Here is a 22,549-nt window from a genome sequence, read left to right as displayed (position 1 = left end):
GTGGAGTGAAGTAGAGGCTAGAGAGGGGTGAGAGTGGAGTTAGGGAGAGCAACAAGCAACCCACCTAGTTATCACCCGTCTCATTGATCCCATTCCTACGCAAATTCCTCAGACTCTTACACTTACTGCCCCACTTCCTCTCCTCAAACTCCCTTCTTAACTCTCTACAATCTAGTTTTTACCTCAGCTCGCTTCTCTCCTTCTACAACCCAGCCCAGACACTTTCCTCCTCTATAGTGCTTAACTTCTCGCTGTGCCTCTGTCTCGCTTATCTCGCCGCAATCCCCTTGCCCATGTCCTGCCTCTGGACTGGAATGCCCTCCCTCCTCAAATGCAACAATTACTCTCCCCCTCTTCAAAGCCTTACTGAAAGCACATCTCCTCCAAGAGGCCTTCCTAGACTAACCCCCTCCTTTCCTCATCTCCCGCTGCCTTCTGCATCACCCTGACTTGCTCCCTTTGCTCTTCCCAGTCCCACAGCACTTATGTCCATATCTGTAATTTATTTATTTGTATTGATGTCTGTCTCCCCACCTCTAGACTCCAAATTCGTTGTGGGGAGGGAATGTGTCTGTTTATCCTTGTATTGTAGTCTCCCAAGCATTTAATACAATGCTCTGTACACAGTAAGCGCTCAATAAATACAAGTGAATGAATTGGGTGCCTGCTTGAGTGCAGGGAGCTGTGCAGGGCACCTCCTATGCTCAGAGCACTGTTCTGGTGCCTGCTGCGTGCAGAGCACTGTTCTGGCTGTGTGCAGAGCACCGTGGAACATACAATGGCAGAAGATACAGTCTTTGTCCTCAAGGAGTTTACAGTATCACAGCAAACAAGCCGTTGCAAATTGCCAAATGTTCAATAGATAAAAGAGTCAGAGCATACACAAACATGGTGAACACAAGATAATAAATTAATTCCAGAATAAAAAGAGGAAGAGGAGGAGGAGCTAGAGTTAGAGAAATGGAGAGAGATGGAGAGAGATGGAGGTGACTGGGAAGGAATTGCAGAGACAGAGTGAGGGGGAAGGAAGACTGGTTGGAGAACAGGGTGGGGGCAGGGAGGGACTGCCCCCGTGGGGAGCCCCTGACATTTGCTGAGGGTGGGGAGGGGGTTCTGGAGTGTTGCTTAGGGGAGGGAGAGGGGTCCCAGCCCCCAAAAGTCACCTCAGAAGAGATTCCCCTTAATACCTCATCCATTCCCCCACCTCCTCCTGATAGCAGGTGGGAGGTGGGGGGGGGAGACCACCAGTTGGATAGTGGGTTGGTCCAGCCCCGGGGGTGTGCCCCTTCCCCCTGGGCCAGCATGGACACCATGACCTCCCACCAGCCCCGTGGGTGCTCTCCCCCAACCTCTGCAGCACAGACAGATCCAGTGCCAGGAAGATTTGAGGTGGGAGTTGGGGGTGGGGGGGCGGGGGCGGGGCTATGCCTGGAAGGACCCAGGCAGGTGGGTTCCTTGGGGCAAGGAAGGTCATGGGAGCAGGAGGCTGGGAAGAGTCAGAACCAGGAACTCAAAGACCTGGATTCTGGCCCCAGTTCCATTTGCTGTGTGATCTTCAGCAAGCTACTTAACCTCTCTGGGCCTGTGTCCGCCTCTGGAACAGGTCCCTCCGTCCTAGGCCAGGAGCCCCATGTAGGACGGAATCTGTGTCTGATTCTCCTGTATCCCTCCAGCACGCAGAACAGTGCTCGGCACAGAACTGGTGCAGAATCAATCCCAGAGCCAGCTAATTTGGATCCTCTCTTTCTATCCACTCTGTTCTTCCTTCCTCACCTTCCACAGCCTCGGGGGTGTCAGTGAGAAAAACAGGACTCCAGCCTGTTGCCCAGGCTAAAATTTATTCCCCACGAGCTGAGGGGGACGGCAGGGAGATCCCAGGGCCCAGCACGGCTTGAGGCTCTGCAGTCCGTTGAGGAGGTCCGGGCTTGGGGGCCCACAGGCAGATGGGGCCGGGGGGCAGAGTTGGGTCCAGAAAGGTGGTGACACCTAGGGGACTGCCATAACTGGCCAGTGATGAACTAGCCATTGAGAAGACATGGAGGTGTGTCCCCAGCCACTGCCCCATGAGAGGGTCATAGGACCTACTAGGGGCATGGAGGAGAGGGTGACAGTGGAGTCATTCTGTAGGGCCACACCTGACCCTCATGAGCACGTGTGCGCACACACAAACACACTCTCTCTCTCACTCTCTCTCTCCTAGATGCATAAGGGCCTTTCTGTGACAGAGGGGAAACAGAACTGGAGTCAGGAGGGGTGGGGCCCCACATTCCAATCTCACTGCCTGCCTGCACACTCTGGCCACAGGTGACCCCGGTGTGGGGCAGGTGCGCCCCTTCACTGGGCAGAAACACTGGCGCCCCACCCCTGGCAACTCTCCCCCTGGCACCTCTCCTCCCAGCACTTCTCCCCCAGAGCCCCCCAAGCCCCAGGCCAGGCAGAGCCAGGGGGCTACAGATTTCCATCCTCCTCCCTGAGGGCAGGCCCAAGGCTCTGGGCTCACGCCCCAGCTGTTCAAAGTCTGCAGGGGCTCAGGGGGCAGTAGGGACAGCTGTCTCACTGGGAGGGACTGGTAGGGGGTGGGGTGGGGGTCCACAGCCTTGCAAAGGGCAGAACAAGGGAAGGGAAGGGGCAGAGAGGGAGACAGAGAGAGGAGTAAAGAGGGGAAGGGGGAGAGAAGAAGAGGAGGGAAGGGCGGTGCAGAGCGGGCCTCTCGCCTGAGGTCTGGCCACTGTTGGGAGCAGTGGGAGCGGCATTTGGGGATGGGTTTGGGAGGGGGACTTGGGTCCTCTGGCCAGGAGGTCTAGGTTCTAGGGAGTGGGAGGGGGCGGAAGGGTGGTCCAGCCTGATAAATTGTCCAAAGAGACTTCTCAGGGGTCATGGGCTGACTCCACGGCTGACCCTGCAGACCCGTGGAAGGTCTGCAGCACTACCACGCACTCAGGACGGGCTCACCCAGTGGCCCCCATGTTGCCCATCGGTGACTTGGAGATGGTGGTCTGGAACCGACGATCTGCATTGGTGACCTGGGGCCGGAGGTCCAGGGCCAGCATCCTGAAGCCCGTGAGCTGGTGATTTGGGGCCGGTAATCCAGAGCCAGTCATCTGGAGCCGGTAATCCAGGGTCAGCGACCCGGAGCCTGTGATCTGCTTCTTCAGAGCAGGCGGTTCAAGGCCGGCGATTCGGGGCCAGGGGGTCAGCGGGCCAGGGGCCAGTGGCCCAGAGCCAGAAGTAGAGGTGCAGGGCCGAGGGACCCCCTGCCACAGGCCCACAACCCTGAGAAGACCCTGCCAGAACCCAAAACCCCCACTTCCTTAGACCCCAGACCCCAGATCCCAGTTCTGGGCTCGGGGACCTCACTCCACTACTTGATGAAGTTTTTGATGGTCCAGCGCTGCCCGGTGCAGCTGCGGAGGGTCAGGTCCAGGCCAGACAGCCCCCGGCTCTCCACTTCCAGGCAGCGGCCTGTGCCCTTGTTCATGACGGCTCCGTTCTGTGGTTGGGGGAAGGAGACAGACATAGAGAAGGGGAGGTTGCCACTGATGTCGTCTGTCTGCAGGTTCATCATTGCCCCAATCACCCCACCATCCTCCCATGCCCCCACAGTCCCTAAGGCACTTTGTGCATCACCCTGGACCCCTGGTAGGTGCTGAGGGAAATCCCCTGCCGTGGGGAGTGTGTTGGTTCAGGCAATGGAGCCACGGCAGCCCAGACGCTGTGGAAGGATGGTCTCGGGGGCCACGGACCACCATCGTTCCAGAATTTGCCCCCAAGGTGGTGTCCCAGTAAAGACATCTTCCTGGGCGCGGCGTTGACAACTACTGGGGAGGGCAGACAGGGTGGCAAGGAGGGTGGATGGGGTGGGGCAGGGGTGGGGGAAGACATAATGGGGTAGGCACCTGGATGAAGTGCCAGCGCTTGTACAGGCTGCTCTTGACCTTGTCGCAGTCGAGAAGCTGGGGAGAGCGGGTTTTTCCCGTGTCCACCAGGCAGCGGGTGTCGGGCAGGAGCGTGGTGGTGCCCAGGGCCCCCAGGTGCAGGAGCCCCTCCCGGGTGTAGCGGGCGAGCTGTGGGAACAAGGTCTGGCCAGTTAAGGGGTGGGACAAGCGCACCTGGGGGTCTGGGATTGGATAGCCAGTGGGCAGCTGTCTATTCCTTTCTTGGGGAGGTGGAGTCCTGGGGGGTGGGCTGGGGATGGTTCCTGACTGGGGATGTCCTGCAGTTCTGCCCACAGAGGTGGCCACCTTGGGCATTGCCCAACCACACGGATAGGTTTCAGGGGAGAGGTACCCAGCCTGAGGCCTTCCACAGCGAGCTCAGGGAACAGAGTGTGGGGCTGAGCCTCAGGAGCTCTGAGTTCCTGCCCCGGCTCTGCCCTGGCCTGCTGCACGGTCTGGATCAGGTCGCACAACCTCTCTGGGCTCCAGAAAAGGATCCACCCTTGCGTCCCAGAGATGGAAAGAGCAGTGCCAAGGACCATACCTCCCACTTCCTGACTGGCATGCTAGGGCACAGGGTGGTAGGGGAGAGTTGTGGGGTACAGAGGCCTGGGATACACGAGGGGACTAGGTGGAAGTGGAGGGGCTGTTCCCAAGAACCGCTCAGTGAGCAGGCTCACCTGTGGCCCCCAGCCATGGCACGGGTACAGGATGGCTGTATGGTTGTCCTGTGGGCCCTGGTCCAGACACACGTCTTTCGCCTTGTTGTTGCGAAGCTGTGGGACAGACAGGAGCCCGAGCTTGCTATCGCTTCCAGTGGCCAGGCGAGGGTGGGGAGAGACCTTGCTAGTGGGACGGGGGGAAGAGACCCTGCTGGGGTTGCAGGGTTGTAGGGGGGAGAGACCCTACCGGGGGGAAGTGAAACACTCTTCTTAGGGGAAGGGCAAGGCATGCTGCTGCCGGGGAGGGGAGACCCTGCTGGGGTGGGCAGAGAACGCAAGGCAGGGAAAGGGTTGGAGGGTGGGTCCCCTGGGTGCCCCTCCTGGGCCAGGTCTATCCTGGCTGCGACTCCAGGGTCTTTGCTCCCGCTGCAGACTGGGGTCCCGTGACTGCCCCAACTCAGGCAGGGCATACGAGGTGGTGGGGGAGGGTGGGCCGCGCTCTGGGTCCAGGTCTTAGGACTGGTACCTCCCCGTAGGCCACGGTGTTGTTGTATCTGCGCATCTCAGGGTACACGTGATCCAGGTACCACTGGAAGCTCTTGCACTTGAGGCTCTTGCGCAGGGCCCTGCGCTCTGACACATCGCCGATGTCGATCCCCGGGTTCTGTCGGGGGTGGAAGGGAGGGGGTCAGAATATGCGACTTAGAGGCAGGGGCGGCGCTTTGGGGGGATGGGGCTGAGGGAGGCAGGAGAGGGGCAGAGGGAAGCGAGAATGGTTGGCATCGGCATCGGGGGCGGGGCTGAAGGCTAGAGGAGAGGGGAAGGGCACTGGGAGAGTGAGAGACTGGGCTGTTTAGGCATTGGGGACGGGGCTGGGGCTGAAGGCAAGAGGAGGGGGGCAAGGCTGAGGGGGGACAGCAGCAGTCAGCGTTTAGTACAGTGCACTGCACGGGGGAGTACTTAACCAATACTGTCACTACTGAACCTCGAGGGGCAGGTTCCACGCGATGTACACGTGGGACTTGAAGTCGTCCATCCAGACTTCGGCCACGCGGAGAGCATTCCTCTTGGTGTAGAAGCCAATGTTGTTGTTGTACGGCTTCTTCCGGCGCTCAATGTGAGCCACGCGTGAACACGGCAGCACCTCCATGCTCCCTCCACACAGCCATACCTGTGGGCAAGGCCTGGTCAGGTTGGGTGCAGCTGTCCGGTCAGCTGTTGGGGGCAGGGGGCCGGCCCTGTGTCCGAAGCGCAGCCTGGAGGGTGGGCACCCAGAGAGGGGATGAAGGGAGGGACGGGGGGTCGGATGGTCCGTTCAGAGTCACTGGGAGAGAGTCAGGGATGGAAAGGGGAAGAGTCAGGTGGTCCATGCTGAGTTACTCGGGGAGAATCAGGAATGGAGAGGGTTTGTTTTGTTCTCTGTCTCCCCCTTCTAGACTGTGAGCCCACTGTTGGGTAGGGACCATCTCCATATGTTGCCAACTTGTACTTCCCAAGCACTTAGTACAGTGCTCTGCACACAGTAAGCGCTCAATAAATACGATTGAATGAATGAGAGTCAGGGTGCGGGATGGTCCGTCCTGGGTCACTCGAGGATAGCCAGGGATGGAGAGGGGAGTCAGGGGTATGGGGTGGTCCGTCCCTGACTGTAAGGTGGGCATCCAGGAGGGCAGCCAGGATCCGGTTCCTGCAAGTATCCAGGTGCTGTTTCAGAGGCAGCCCCGTCCCGCCTCCCTCTGGCAGTGATGCCTGCGTAGAGGCCTCTGAAGGGTGAAGGAACGTGGTGTGGGCAGGGGGTTCCTGTTGGTCACAATCAATCAATCAATCAATCAATCAATCGTATTTATTGAGCACTTACTATGTGCAGAGCACTGTACTAAGCGCTTGGGAAGTACAAATTGGCAACACATAGAGACAGTCCCTACCCAACAGTGGGCTCACAGTCTAAAAGGGGGAGACAGAGAACAGAACCAAACATACCAACAAAATAAAATAAATAGGATAGAAATGTACAAGTAAAATAAATAAATAAATAAATAGAGTAATAAATACGTACAACCATATATACATATATACAGGTGCTGTGGGGAAGGGAAGGAGGTAAGATGGGGGGATGGAGAGGGGGACGAGGGGGAGAGGAGGGAAGGGGCTCAGTCTGGGAAGGCCTCCTGGAGGAGGTGAGCTCTCAGCAGGGCCTTGAAGGGAGGAAGAGAGCTAGCTTGGCGGAGGGGCAGAGGGAGGGCATTCCAGGCCTGGGGGATGACATGGGCTGGGGGTCGATGGCGGGACAGGCGAGAACGAGGTACAGTGAGGAGATTAGCGGTGGAGGAGCGGAGGTTGCGGGCTGGGCAGTAGAAGGAGAGAAGGGAGGTGAGGTAGGAGGGGGCGAGGTGATGGAGAGCCTTGAAGCCCAGGGTGAGGAGTTTCTGCCTGATGCGCAGATTGACTGGTAGCCAGATCCATCCCCAGCCCTGGGGATTGAGAATGTGAGTCCCATGTGGGACAGGGACTATGTCCAACCTGACTAGCTTGTATCTACTTCTGTGTTTAGTACAGGTGCTGGCACATAGTATGCGCTTAATGCCATAAAAAAAGTCAGCAGTATGCCATAAGGGTCCGTCCTCAGCCCCTGACCTGCAGTTTTCAGCTGGGATGCAGCACAGTCTGCTTAAATGTTTCCTCTGCCCTCTCTGGGTTTCAGAGTCCCTATTTCAGCAATCCATCCAGCAGCTATTTATGACTCCTGCTGTTTCCCAATCTCCTCATGGGTGAGTGCCATGTCGATCCCAGGAGACTGACGACATTCCAGAACTTCACTGTTCGGGATCCCATATTGGCGTTTGGTATTGAGTATAACCTGTAAAGTGATGCTGGTGGAACTGTTCGAGGAGCCGGACATGGCACCTGCCTGGGGTCCTGGACTCACAGGGGTAGAGAATATTGGAGAATACTACAGCTCTGTAGATCTTCTAGACTGTGAGCCCATTGTTGGGTAGGGACTGTCTCTGTATGTTGCCAACATGTACTTCCCAAGTGCTTAGTACAGTGCTGTGCACACAGTAAGCACTCAATAAATATGATTGAATGAATGAATGAATAAATCTTGAGCCTGATACCTTGCTGCCACTACACTCTGACAATCTCCCAAAAGATGTGCTGGCCTCTTTACCAAACCATTGCAGAATTCTATGACAGCTTTCAGCTGTGTAGACAATAGAGCTTTGCTTGCCTGTATAGCTCATCTCTATTTAATTTTCTCTGGATTTATTACCAGTCTAGATTTCCCCTCTAGACTGTTAGTTCACTGTGGGCAGGGAACATGTCTACCAACCCTGTTATATTTTACTCTCCCAAGTGCTTAGTACAGTGCTCTGTACACAGTAATTGCTTGATAAATATGATTGATTTATCATATCAACTGGCTGATTTGGTAAAAAAAAAAAAAAAGGTTTACAATCCTTTGCATTCTGTCTGCTGTCCATGGGGCCCTGAGCCAGGGGAAAGACAGATCCGCTATTTTCATGGGGCTTCTATGCCAACTCACCGGGAAAACCACACACAAAGAGCAGCAGGGCAACTAGGGACTGGATCCAGTGGAGAAAGCAGGAGGTTGCAGGGGCAGGTGTATGTGCCATAAGACATGGTTCTAATCCCAGCTCTGCCTGGACCTGAGACTGTGTGACTTTGGGCAAGTCAGTTAACCTCCCTGAGCCTATTTCGTCCTCTGTGAAATGAGGACAAGAACTCTGCATGATCCTTGCCTCTTTCTAGCCCTCAGGAACCCGGTGGTCATGACATAAGATCTCTGCTGTGATCGACAGTACCTTGGGGAAACCAAAGGGCTGCCTCCAGTTGAGGGCTTTCTGCTGGACAACCACTTGTGGGCACTCCATTGGCCCCTCGGGCCTGACCCCTAGTCTCAGAGAAGAAACTGGATTACTGCATCAGCCTCCTCTCTGATCTCCCATCCTCCTGTCTCTCCCCACTTCAGTCTATACTTCATGCTGCTGCCTGGATTACCTTTGTGCAGAAACACTCTGGGCATGTTAATCCCTTCCTCAAAAATCTCCAGTGGCTGCCTGTTATCCTTCGAATCAAGCAAAAACTCCTCACTCTCGGCTTCAAGGCTGTCCATCACCTCGCCCCCTCCTACCTCACCTTCCTTCCATCCTTCTCCAGCCCAGCCCGCACCCTCCGCTCCTCTGCCGCTAACCTCCTCACTGGGCCTCGTCCTCGCCTGTCCCGCCGTCGACCCCGGGCCCACGTCCTTCCCCTGGCCTGGAAAGCCCTCCCTCCGCACATCCGCCAAGCTAGCTCTCTTCCTCCCTTCAAAGCCCTCTGAGAGCTCACCTCCTCCAGGAGGCCTTCCCAGACTGAGCCCCCTTTTTCCTCTCCTCCTCCCCATCCCCCCCACCCTACCCCCTTCCCTTCCCCACAGCACTTGTATATATTTGTACAGATTTATTACTCTATTTATTTTACTTGTACATATTTACTATTCTATTTATTTTGTTAACGATGTGCATATAGCTTTAATTCTATTTGTTCTGATGATTTTGACACCTGTCTACATGTTTTGTTTTGTTGTCTGTCTCCCCGTTCTAGACTGTGAGCCCGTTGTTGGGTAGGGACCATCTCTATATGTTGCCGACTTGTACTTCCCAAGCGCTTAGTACAGTGCTCTGCACACAGTAAGCGCTCAATAAATACGATTGAATAAATGAACTAAGCTTGTGACTTTGGGGGTATTGGAGCAGAGTGAGATGGGGCGAGACACAGAGGCACATGGGGAGGGAGACAAACAGAGACACACATAGGGAGAGACAAAGAAACAAAGAGACAAAGAGAGAGCGAGGCAGAGACACAGACATGGAGAGACACACAGAATCAGAGGCAGAGACACATATACAGGGAGAGTCGAGGAGATCCACAGAGACATGCACAGAGAAACACAGAGAGATGACAGTGAGAGATCCACAGAGAGGCATGTAGGAAGTCAGAGAAGGCCAAGGCCCGAGAGGCAGATGGCAGCTGGATTGGGTCTCTCTCCAATGCCATCAGGCAGAGCCAAGCAGATGTAGCCGGGGGTATCCCAGGGGTCTGGTGGTGCTGCTGGGAAGGCCCAGGGAGCAGCAGACCGGCCTCCTGCAGGGCCCTGAATCAGTTTTCCATCCTCTTGAACATTCCAGGGTGGCTGTGAGGGAAGGGGAGGCAGGGAAGGGGGGACGAGGGCAAAGGTCCCGGAAATGAGGTTTGTGCGTTTCCACTTGGGGACGTGACAGAAAATGTGAATAAAAGTTCTGTGAGGAAAATCATTTCAGAGACTGCAGTCAGCGCGGCCCCAGGGCCTGGCCCCATGGCGGGGCGGGAAGGAGATGTCTACTGGATCTGTAGCTGCTAGACCAGCTGCCGGAGGTGTGTGCCACAGGCTTCCTGTGCCAGGTGTGTCTCCCCAGGCCGGCCTGCTGACAGGGGTCTAGGGACCCAGATCTGTGCCCCGCTGACCCATGCATCTTGTCGACCTCCCACTGCCCCGGGCTACACTGCCTGCCCAGATCCCAGGGAAAGGAGTCTGGGGCTGTGGGTCCAGAGATCCCTTCCTGCTTCCTGACCTGAGGGGGGAACTTTGACCTCTTAGCAGGAGGACCTATGACCTCTTAGACTGGGGCTGGGGATCATGACCAAACTGATTAGCCTTCATCCACCCCAGTGCTCAGCACAGGATCAGTAGCAGAGTACGCACTCAGGAAATCCTGTCATCATCACAATTACCTATCTCTCTGGGCCTCCGTTTCTGCATCCATGCAATGGGAGAATCGTCCCTGCCCCTTCCTGCCCTGTGGGCACTCCAGGAGGACCAGATCTGGATTGGAGTTGGGGGGAACCCGTGGCCGTCTGCACCCACCTTGATGCCCAGTTCGATGTTCTCCCCTCCGTACACATCCATCCCAGGGTCCAGGAGACCCACTTCTCCAAAGAACTTCCGGTTGACCACGAAAGAACAGCCAATCATGGCTGGAGTCCTGGGGATGAGGACGGGTGGTCATGTGGTCAGTCCAGGGGGTGCCAGGAATGGTGAAGATCAGACCTGGCTGGTCCCCCTAGAACTCCACCTCCAATCCAAGAGAGCTCCTTCCTCCTCTACCCATCCTCCTCTTCTCTTCAACCTCCTCCTCCTCCCCACAACCCTTTCTCCTCGTCTTTCTCTCCTACCCTCCTACTTCCTTCCCTCCTCCTCTCCTTCCCCCCAGTCCTTTCCTTCCAACTCCTGCCCTCCTTTATACTTCTCTGCCCCTCCTTCCCCAGGGCAGCCTGCCTCTCCTGCCTCTGTCCTGTGACGCTGAGGCTCAAAGGGCAATTCTGTGGATCCACTGACCAGCTGTGGCCCCATCTGCCAGAAGATCTGTCTCTTATGAGAACAGGTTCGGCCCTTTGTGCAGAGAAGGAACAAGGACCCCGGGAATTTAACACCACGGAATGACTGGGGTGTGTGTGTGTGTGTGTGTGTGTGTGTGTGTGTGTGTGTGTGTGTGTGTGTGTGTGTGTGTGTGTGTGTGTGTGTGTGTGTGCGTGTGCGTGTGTGCGCGCGCGTGCGTGTGCACGCGCGCGCTTGTACACACACATGCAACCAAAGTGAGAGCCTAGCTGCCATCTAACACTCTGTGAGATAATGAGCTTCACCCCCAGGTCAACCCTAAGTCCCACCTGGCCATGGTTCTCCCCTCTCCCCTCCATCCCTGACTCTCCCTCAGGGACCCAGCAAGGACCACCCCACACCCCTGACTCTCCCCTCGTGACCCAGCTGGACCATCAAACCGCCAGTTGTGGGGGCGGTGGGGGCCGGTTCTCCTGGTTCCAAGCTCTAAAAACACGTAGCTTTACAAACAGATCCCAGGCTATGAGCCCTCAGCCCTGCCCCCGTCCCCAATCCCCAAGCTCAGCCCCCAAACTCTATGCCCTGACCCCAGACACTCCTCACCCCCCGACGGCCACCCCCCAGCCCATTGCCAGCTCCCCCAACCTTAATCCCCAATCATTCCCGCGTCCTCCAGCCCCACCCCAACAGGCCTCCAGGGCCCACCTACCTGATGGGCAGAGAGGGGTCCCCGGCATCCCACCAGTCCTTGGGGGGGCTGATGTACATACACCACAGCTCCCAGCTGTAGCCGTGGGCCGAGTTCTCGTAGCGCTGGACCTCGAAGCTGTCCTGCCGGATGTTGTCTATAGAGGGTAGGATCACCCGCCTCTGGTTCTCCTGGATGCGGGACAGCACCGGCTCGGCCCTGAAGGTCAGCGTGGCCGGGGTCAGGGCCGCTGAGCCCGCGGCTAGGAGCCGGGGTCCCCCCCGCCTGAGGGTCATCCCTCCAATCGATCAATCAATGGTATTCATTGTGTGTGCAGAACACTGTGCTAAGCACTTGGCAGAGAAGCAGCATGGCTTAGTAGAAAGGGCACAGGCCTGGGATTCAGAGGACCTGGGTTCTAATCCAGGCTTCGCCGCTTGTCTGCTGGGTGACCTTGGGTAAATCACTTAACTTCTGTGCTTCAGCTGGATTAAGACTGTGAGCCCTACGTGGGACAGGGACTGTGCCCAATCCAATTATTTTGGACCTACCCCAGCACTTAGTACAGTAAACACTTACCAAACACCAAAAATAAAAATAAAAATAAACAGAGTTGGTAAACCCATTCCCGGCCCACGAGGAGCTCACCTTCAGCTGGTGTATCGGGGTGCTCCCCTGCTGGGGGTATTCTTATCGGCCTCCCACATTCCAGGGGAAGCTCCTCCTGGGCAGGGGGTGTGTCTTAGGTGTCTTTGGGATGCTCCCAGGTGCTCAGTACACTGCACTGCCCCCCGGCCCCCAGAGGCGCTCAGTAAAAGCCACCAGTGCTACTACAGTGCCTCCTCTGTTGGAATGGAAGCTCCTGGTGGCCAGAGAAATGTCACTTTGGTTTGGGGGGGATTTTTTTTAATGGTATTTGTTAAGCTCTTACTATGTGCCAGGCACAGTTCTAAGCGCTGGGGTAGATACCTCCCAAGTGGTCAGGATAGTGCACCATACCAATGAGCACTCAGTATTTACCATCCCAATACCATTCTAATCCACACCCTCTGCTCCACCAACCCCTTGCCCATGACCTCCTTGTACCTGGAACTCCCTCCCTGTGCACATCCAACAGTCCACCTCTCTCTCCACCCTCTTAAAAGCACATCTCCTTCAAGAAGGCTTCCCTGACTGAGCCCTCATTTCTCCTTTCTCCCCACCCCCCTGGGTTAACTACGTACTTGGCTGAGTACCCCTTAAGCACTTTGATGCTCACTTCAGCCTCACAGCGCTTATATCCATAGCATTATACTTTACTTCCCCTCTCTGTAATTTATTTTAGCATCAGTCTTCCTCTGTAGAGTGTAAACTCCATAATTTATTTATATTAATATCTGTCTCCTCCTCTAGATTCTAAGCTCATTGTGGGCAGGTAACAGGTCTACCAACTCTGATATACTGAACTCTCCCAAGCACTTAATACAGTGGTCTGCACACAGTAAGCACTGATAAATACCGCTGACTGGTTGTGGGCAGGGAATGGGTCTACCAATTCTACTGTATTGTCCCTCTAGTCTATAAGCTTGTCATCAGCAGGGCATGGGTCTGTTATATTGTTGTGTTGTACTCTCCCAAGTACTTAGTACAGTGCCTTGCTCAGCATGACTTAGTGAACGGAGCATGGGGCTAGGAATCAGTAGGACCTGGGTTCTAATCCTGACTCCACCACGTCAGCTGTGTGACCTTGGACAAGTCACTTCGCCGAGCCTCATTTACCTCATCTGTAAAATGGGGACTACTAAGAGTGTGCGCTTCAAGTGGGAGAGGTACTATGTCCAACCTGATTACTGTGTATCTACCCCAGAGCTCAGAACAGTCATTGGTACATAGTAAGCACTTAATGAGTACTGTAATTATTATTATTCTAAGTGCTCAATAAATGCAATTGATTCTTTCCCAAGTGTTTAGTACAGTGCTCAGCCCACAGTAAGCACTCATTAAATACCATTGATTGATTGGTATTTAATTGGTCGATGGTGGTGCTGGTTCTGGCCTTCAGTGCCCAGGCTGGTTGCAGGGTGGGGAGATGGGGGCCGGGAGAAGGGGCTTGGAGGAGCTCCTGCTCCCCAGCTGGACCCGCCCCCTACCTTACTCGGTCCTAGGGCCTGGGACATCCCCGCCCTGGGAATGGGGCCAGTTTGTCCCCTCGGAGCGATTCCGACTGGGTCGCTGCCGGCCTTCTTGGTCCTGTTTCCGTCGTTTTAATTAATTGGTTTAATTGATTTTTTCCTTCGGATTTAATTTAGTTGATTCATGGAGACGTGCGCTGGAAATGATTAGTGCCATGAAGCCAGCGCTCGAGGCTCCCGCATCGTCCTAGTCTCCTCTCTGTCAGGGGACCCTGCCCGCCAAGGCCCTGCCCGTGTGGGCAGCCCCAGAAGGAGACCACTGGGGAATATGCCCAAAGACCACCAGGGACCCTTCCCCCACCCCCAAAAGACCACCAGAGGACCCTGAAGAAACGCTGGACACCCCCCCTGAAGAGACCACTGGGGACCTCCCAAAGAGACCTCTGGGGATCCCCCCAAAGAGACGATCATGGACTCCCCACAGAACTGACCGCAGGAGGTCTGTGTCCTAGTCTCCCTGCCAGTGCCCACCCTGCCCCTGCCCCCCTCCTGCCGCTGGGTAGGGCACCTACCAGCCCGCAGTGAATTCCACGTGGGCGTCGAAGAAGCCGGTGACTTGGCCGCTGGCAGCTTTCCAGCCCTCGATCCGAGCGCGGATCAGCCCCTCTCGCTTCTGGTTCCGCACGACCTTGACCAGCCCGGGATAGCGCTTGTGGACGTATTCCTCCAGCGGCCCCTTCAGCTCCTCTGGACCGTGGGCACAGGCACCCTGAGACCCCATGCCCGGCCTCTGTGCCCCATCACACCCTCTGTGTCCTGCGTGCCTGGCCATGCCCCCTGTGCCCACCCCTTCCTGTGCCCGGCCATACACACACACAGCCCTACATTCATTCATTCAATCCTATTTATCAAGCGCTTACTGTGTGCAGAGCACTGTACTAAGCACTTGGAAAGTACACCCCCTACACCCATGCCTGGCCACGCCCCCTCACGCTCACATTCACCTGGAAGACCAGCCTCGATTTGGGAGGAATGTCCCCACTGCCAGGGGCACTAGATAAGGTTGGCAGGATTCAGACCCCGCCCTGCAGGGCACAGACTCCCCTGAGCCCTCCCCACATCCTCCAGCCGTGCCCTCGTCCTCCCAAGTCACCGGCTATGCCCTCATCTTCCCATGCCCCCCAGCCGTGCCCTGGTCCTCCCGTGCCCCCCAGGCGAACCCTCGTCACTGTTGTCATCCACCAGGATGATCTCCTTGAGCAGGTGGGCGGGCGTGTGGTTGATGGCACTGTGGACAGAGCGCAGGATCACAGACAGGGCCTCGTTCACAAAGATGAAGATGATGGAGATCTGCGGCAGGTCCTTGGCATATTTCAGCTCTTTGCACCTGCCGGAGGGAGCGGAGGAGGGAGCAGTGGCGAGCGGGGCTGAGCGGCGCTTCTTCCCCTCCTGTGCCCCTTTCTCCTCCCCCATCCTCTCCCCACAGTGACCCTCCCTCATAGAGCTAAGGGCTCTCGGCTTCTGGGGTCTTCCTGGCCTTCTCCTTCCTCATCCAATCGGGAGGCTCGGCACCTGATAGCCTCCCCCCTCACCCCCCACACCACAGCACTCTGCACACAGTAGCGTGGGAAGCAGTATGGCCTTGGGGAAAAGCCCAGGCCTAGCAGTCAGAGGACCTGGGTTCTAGTCCCACCTCTGCCCCTTGCCTAGCTGTGTGACTTTGGACAGGTCCCTTCACTTTTCTGGCCTCCATTTCTTCAACTGTAAAAGGGGATTCAGTACCTGTTCTCCCTCCGACTTAGACTAGGAGCCCCATGAGGGACAGGGACTGCATCTGACTTAACTTGTATGTACCCCACCATCTAGAAAAGTGCTTGACACATAGTAAGTGCTTCACAAATACCATAATCATCATCATCAGTAGAGGCTTAATACGGCACGCTGCACACAGTAGGTGCCCGGTACCGTGCTCTGCACACAGCAGTCGCCCAGCATACAGCACACAGTCTGTGGTCAGTATAACGTTCTGTACCCTGTAGATGCCCAGTCTGGCACCTGCACTCAGAAAATGTCCACTACAGTGCTCTGCACTCCATAGGTGCCCAGTTCAGCACTCTGCCACAGTGGGCGGCCAGTACAGAGCCTTATACATGCCAGATGTTCAGAGCCTCTGGCCCTGGGACCCCGCCCCTTCCACGGAGAGGCCACTGGGTGCCAATAGGTGCCATCAGATATCTTGGCCTTGGGTTAGTCAAGAACACGGTCCGGCCCCCTCAGCCTGAGGAATGGTTCTTGAGGGGCTCAGATGGGTCCTTTCACCCAACAGGATTACCTCGGGAGAACGATTCTACCAAATCGGTTATACTGTACTCTCCCAAGCACTTAGAACAGTACCCACGTTAAGCACTCCATAAACACCACTGATTGAATGACTGAAAATTACTTTCTCCCCGGCCTTCAAAGCCTCACTGAAGGCGCACCTCCTTCAAGAGGCCTTCTCTGACTAAGCCCTCTTTTCCTTTTCTTTCATTCCCTTCTGCGTCGCTCTGACTTGCTCCCTTTTATTCATCCCCCTCGCCCAGCCTCACAACACTTCTGTTCATATCTGTAATTGATTTATTTCTATTAATGTCTGTCTCCGCTTCCAGACTGTAAGCTCGTTGTGGGCAGGGAATGTGTCTGTTTATTGTACTTTCCCAAGTGCTTAGTACAGTGCTCTGCATACGGTAAGAGCTCAATAAATACAACTGAATGAATTAATGAAATTCAGGATCAGTGATCCTTCATTCAATCAAGGGGCTGAGAGGGGCTGGGGCTGAGGGGTGAGCAGATGGCCTCAGCCTGACTGCAGCCCAGCAATGACAACAATCATCCCCATTGCCAGAGTTATACGGGGCCAACTATATACAATGCTGTGGCCAAGTGGGTAGAGCGTGGGACTGAAAGTCCGAAGGACCCGGGTTCGATCATTCATTTATTAATCTTATTTACTGAGCAATTATTGTGGGTTCTAATCCCAGCTCCACCACATGTCTGTTGTGTGACCTTGGGCACGTCACTTCACTTCTCTGGGCCTCATTTACCTCATCTGTAAAATGGGGATTAAGACTGTGGGCCCCAGGTGGGACAGGGACTCTGTCCAACCCGATTAACTTTAATCAACCCCAGTGTTTAGAATAGTACTTGGCACATAGTAAGTGCTTAACAAGTATCATTACCATTATTGCTGAATGCTTTCTATGTGCAGAGTGCTATACTGTTTGGGCTTTGATTTAATAATAAATATTAAATAATACACAACAGTTATTCACTGGGTCCCTGTTGGTGCAATGCACTGTATTGGGCACATGTATTTAATCCCCGTTTTACAGATGAGGAAACTGAGGCACAGAGAAATTATGTGACTTGCCCAAGGTCACTCAGCAAGCAATTGACAGAGTCAGGATTAGAACCCAAGTCATCTGACTCCCAGGCCCGGTCTCCTTCCCATGAGTCATGCTGCTTCTCACTAGGGCACGCTGCCTTGGCCCTGCCATGTGTAGCCCACCGTGCCAGGCACCTGCTGGGTGTTGTGTTGGGTGCCTGCTGTGTGCGATGCACTATGTTGGGCACATGCCATGCGCAGAGTGCTGTGCCTGGTGCCTGTCATGTGCACTACACTGTGCCAGACACCTGTTGTGTGCTGTGCATTGTGCTAGGCACCTGCTGTGTGCAATGCACTGTGTTGGGCACATGGCATATGCAGGGTGCTATGCCCAGTGACTGCCATGTGCAGGGCACTGTGCTGGGCACCACGGGAGCAGCTGAAAGCAGTCAGAGCCTCCTCCTGGTGGGCCCCCGGTGGCAGTGATGTACTCACTTGGTTGGCCGATAGTCTGGGATGGCACGGTCCAGAGAAATCTTCTCACTGAGGAACGAGTTGTAGCCATACTTCTCGTGGGGGCCCTTGGCTCTCTCCTCCTCGGCTGGGGACAGCGTGGCGGGCAGACCTCCCCGCCCGCGCCCACCGTAGCCCTCGATGAGGCCTAGGGACTTGGATAAACCTGCAGGACAGCCAACACAGAACCTGTCATTGGAGTCGTTGGGGCTACTGGCCACTGGGCAAGCGCCAGCCACCCCAGCGCCTCTCCATCGGCCACCCCGCCAGGTGCTGTGAACACAGGGGCCTCTGGTAACTCTCAAGAGCATTAGACCAGTCTCGCTCTCACACCCCAGTACCTGCTGCATCCCTTGCAAACCTGCCCCTGCCTGGGCCCACTCTGTCCAGCCCTGGGGGCCTCGGAAGAAGAGGGGGCCGAGGCTGGGGGGAGGAAGGGAGTGACCCTCTGGGATTTGGCTGAAAGTCTGCAATGCCCACTCAGTGGTCTCGGTGACCTTTCATCCCAAAATATCTCAGATTCCAGTTTACTTAGGGCAGCACCCTTAGAGTAAGGTGACCAAGTTTGGGAGAGCTCAAAGTGTGACTGGTGACAGGGTCCGGGAAAGGCAGAAAGGTCAGAATGACCCCAGATCACTGGCTTCAGCATCCTTCCCTCCACGGTGACCCCAGATGACTGCCCTTGACCTCCCCACTAAGTGACCTCATGGCTTCTACCTTGGTCACTGCCCTTGACTCCCCACTACCCTGCGACCTCATCTCAAGCCTTCCCTCACAGTGACTCCAGATCACTCCCCCACCCCCGCAAAAGATCCCATGCTTCCCCACCCAGTGACCCCAGATAACCACCCTCACCCACTCCACAGAGGCCCCCCACCTCCATCCCACCAGCGAGACCCCAGCTGCTCACAGGCTCAGCCAGCCATCTGTCGGTAGGCCCACACCCACAAGCCTCCTTTCCCACCACTGCAGTCCGGCTCCGTGCCACGGCCCAGTCCAGCTCCTTGCCATGGCAGGGCAATTTTGACTTCCCAGCCACTCTCAGGGCAAACACGCCATCTTGGTCTGCCCTTTCACCTTCAGTGCAGAGCTGATTTAGGGCCAGGACAGAACGCAGGGAAATAACCCCCTCAGCTAGAGGTATTTTGCTCTTTCCCTTCCCCAGGCCACCCTTACCCACCCTTTAAATCTCCAAAATCCTGGGCTGGTGGTCAGGAACCTCTAACCTCCTCCCCACACCCAAGCTCCTCTGCCCCCTCCCCTAGCCCCCTTCTCTACCTTCCCCTCCCTCCGAGCCCTTCCAGCTTCTCTCTTCTAATCCCCAATTTCCCCTCCCCAGCCCTAACTCTTCCAGCTCTTCCCTTCCCTAGACTTCCCCTCTCATCCCCAGCCCCCCGACTCCCAGTTCCCCTCCCCTTCCCCTCCTCCCATCCCCTTCCCCAGTTCCTCCTCCCCCAATCCTGGCCCCTTCCCCCAACTACCCTTCCCCTTCCTAGCTCCCCAACCCCTAGCCCCTTCCCCAGATTATCTACCTTGGAAAAAGCTCTCAGCCTTGGAAAAATCTCCCTGTGGGCAGGGAATGTGTCTACCAACTCTGTTATACTGTACTGTCCCAAGCAGTTCAGTGCTCTGCACAAAATAAATGCTCAATAAATACCATTTCCCCGAGGTGCCCTCCTGACTCTCACTCACAAGCTGGTTCCATCCAGGACCAACACCACTGACCGGAGTCCCTGCCTGTTGACCTGCCTGCCTACCGGCCAGGAACAAACCTTTAATCCTGCCTATCCTCCCCTCCCTTTTCTCCCGTTAAACTGGAAACCTACTGCCAGTGTGGAAACTCCTCCCAACCCCAACCCAGTGTGGCGCTGCCCTGGGCCTCCACTTTGAGGGCCCTTTCTGGAAACCAAGTCTCGGGGAGGCTCTGCACAGGCACCCCCTCACAGGACTGGGTCTGTCGGAGAATCTGGGGACCCTGCCCCCCCTTCCCCTCCCCAGGGGGAGGCCATTTGGTCCAGTCCCCTGCCTGCTCAAGGGACACCACTCTCCCTCGTCTCCTGGTCCCGACGTGTGCCGGTGTGTGTGGGAAAAGATCTGGTCGTGCAGTAGTGCCCCCCACCTCCACCCCCGGGGTCCCCAGCACCACCCCAGTGAATTCCAATCAGTCTCCCTGAGCTCAGCTCCTCCCCAGACTCTGCTGCATTTCAGCGAGGGCAGTCAAAGTTAGAGTCAGAGAGCCAAGCCTGAGTGTCCCAGCCGCTGTCCTCTCCATCTCTGGGGGCCCCCAGCCCCACACCAGGGCAAACTGAGCCTGGGGGCTGTTTGCTACCTTCAGGAGCAGACGCTGGGGCTCCCGCTGGATCAGCTGGGCTTGGAACTCCAGTCAGGCCCTGAAGAGAATTCTGAATCTCTCTGCCCAGGGGTCATTCCCAACGTGGAATAACCCCATCCTTGCCTGGCCTTGCCCTGCCCAGCCCCACCCAACAGCCCTGCCTCCGCCCCAACGCCGCCTGTCCTTCCCCTGGAATAATAATCCTACTACTGATAATTATAACGACACTATGTGTTAAGCACTTACTATGTGCCAAGCACTATTCTGAGCACCGGGGTAGATACAGTTAGGTTGGACACAGCCCCTGTCCCATTTGGGACCTCACACTCTTAATCCCCATTTTACGGACGAGGTGACTGAGGCCCAGAGAAGCGACTCGCCCAAGGTCAGACGGCGGAGCTGGGATTGGAACCCGGGGCTTTCTGACGTCCGGGCCCCGGGTTGGAGCCGCTAAACCGTGCCCTGCCTCCTCGCCCCCACTGGACCTGTCCGGCCCCCCGGGGGAACAGCCGGCCCCCCACGCCCTGTCCTGTCCGGCCCCCGCTTCGGCGATGGGGGCCCGGTGAGGCCTTTGGGCCGTACCGTTGAGCTGCCGGTAGACGATGTCTTCCAGCAGGGAGAGCCGCTTGAGGACGGCGTCCTGGACGGCGGCGGCGGCGGCGGCGGGGCCCCGGGCGCCGCGGGGGTCGGGCTGGGCCTCGGCCCGGGGGGCTCCGGGCCGGCACTTGGCCAGGAACAGCACGAAGCCCGCCACGGCCACCAGGTTGAGCGCCAGCAGCCCCTTGACCCTCCGCAGCGAAGCCATCCGGACGGGGACCGAGGGGGGCGCCGACAAGGGGAGAGACCCCCCCCCCCCCACCGGGGGCGGGGGGCTGCGGGCTGAGACCCCTCCCCGGCCCAGTTCTTGGCGGGGAGGGGGGCGTCGGTCACCGGCGCTCAGGGGCTGGCCCCATCCGCCCGGCCGGGGGACAGTCCCCGGCCCCCCCCCCCCCCCCCCCCAGCCCCAGCCGGGCCTACCCCTCGGCGGGGACCGGTCCGGGGTCACGGGAGCCCCTCCCCACCGCGGGGCCCGCAAAGCCCCCGCAGGGCCGGCCCAGTTGGGCTCGGTGATGCGGGGGCTGCGGGGAATTCCGCCCCCTCCCCACCTCCAGCGCCCCCGCTTCGCTTCTGGACCTGGGGGGGCTGGGGGCCGGCGGGGGGAAAGAGGGGCATGCGGCCCGGGGGGGGACCCCCGGCGAGCCCAGCTGTCCAGCGCGGCCGGTGGGGAGGGGCGAGGGGGACGGGGCTCCCACGGCCAACCCCGCCCTCCACAGAGCACAGCAGAGGAGGGGGGGGGAGGGCTGGAAGGAAAATCCGGACGGGAATTCCAAAGGACAGAGACCCCTTGGCTCCCGGACAGGCAGACGGAAGACACGGATGATGGCCAACTGGGCCCAGGAAGACTTGGATAAGGTCTTAGTACCTTATAATAATAATAATGACGGCATCTGTTAAGAGCTTACTATGTGCAAAGCACTGTTCTTGTAGACTGTGAGCCCACTGTTGGGTAGGGACTGTCTCTATATGTTGCCAATTTGTACTTCCCAAGCGCTTAGTACAGTGCTCTGCACACGGTAAGCGCTCAATAAATACGATTGATGATGTTCTAAGCGCTGGGGGGGATACAAGGTGATCAGGTTGTCCCACTTGGGGCTCACAGTCTTCATCCCCATTTTACAGATGAGGTAACTGAGGCCCGGAGAAGTTAAGTGACTTGCACAAAGTCACACAGCTGACAATTGGCAGAGCCAGGATTTGAACCCATGACCTCTGACTCCAAACCCGCGCTCTTTCCACTGAGCCACACTGCTTCTCAAGTACCTTGTAAGGTCTTACAAGCGCTTAGTACAGTGCTCTGCACACAGTAAGCACTCAATAAATACGATTGAATTGAATAAGGTCATCGGTCCTAGCCGAGTGGGCAAGGGGCAGTGGGGCCTGGGGTGGGGGGACAGGGAAACCCTCCACAGGGGTCAGAGGCAGGAAGGCGGAAACAATCAATCAATCATCAATCCATCAGTGGAGCTCACTGAGCATTTATGGTGTGTACAGCACTATGCCAAGCACTTGGGAAACCACAGAGATGGTAGACACGTTCCCTGCTCCTAAGAGCTTACAGTCTAAAGGGAGAGACAAACATTAAAATAAATTATGGATGTGTACGTAAGTGTTGGGGATGAGGGTGGGGAGAATATCAAATGCTTAAAGGGGACGGATCCAATTGCACAGGAGTCACAGAGGGAGAGAGAGCAGAGGAAAGGAGGGGTTAGCCTTGGAAGGCCTCGAAGGAAATGGGATTTTATTAATAATAATTATTATTATGGTATTTGTTAAGCGCTTACTGTGGGGCAAGCACTGTTCTAAGTACTGGGATAGATACAAGGTAATCAGGTTGTCCCGTGGAGCTCACAGTCTTAATCCCCGTTTTACAGATGAGGTTACTGAGTCACAGAGAAGTTAAGGGACTTGCCTAAGGTCATGCATCAGACAAGTGTGGAGCCCGTACTAGAACCCACATCCTCTGACTCT

The 22,549-nt window shown here is 56.6% G+C and overlaps 1 protein-coding gene across 1 annotated transcript; it reads right to left on the bottom strand.

Annotated features, from left to right (window-relative positions):
• Positions 1-796: 796 nt before the first annotated feature.
• On the bottom strand, positions 797-20,860 carry GALNT17 (polypeptide N-acetylgalactosaminyltransferase 17). The gene is made up of 11 exons (XM_038759850.1): positions 20,564-20,860; positions 17,632-17,815; positions 14,993-15,159; positions 14,345-14,519; positions 11,683-11,880; positions 10,503-10,620; positions 5,583-5,768; positions 5,124-5,261; positions 4,616-4,711; positions 3,897-4,064; positions 797-3,490 (listed from the first exon to the last, which is right to left on the bottom strand). Exons 1-11 carry the CDS (start codon positions 20,784-20,786, stop codon positions 3,362-3,364), a joined length of 1,782 nt encoding a protein of 593 aa, XP_038615778.1. The 5' UTR covers positions 20,787-20,860; the 3' UTR covers positions 797-3,361.
• Positions 20,861-22,549: the final 1,689 nt, after the last annotated feature.

Source organism: Tachyglossus aculeatus, chromosome 17 (assembly GCF_015852505.1).
Source record: "Tachyglossus aculeatus isolate mTacAcu1 chromosome 17, mTacAcu1.pri, whole genome shotgun sequence".
Taxonomy (NCBI): domain Eukaryota; kingdom Metazoa; phylum Chordata; class Mammalia; order Monotremata; family Tachyglossidae; genus Tachyglossus; species Tachyglossus aculeatus.
This window is presented reverse-complemented; position numbering and strand designations above follow the sequence as displayed.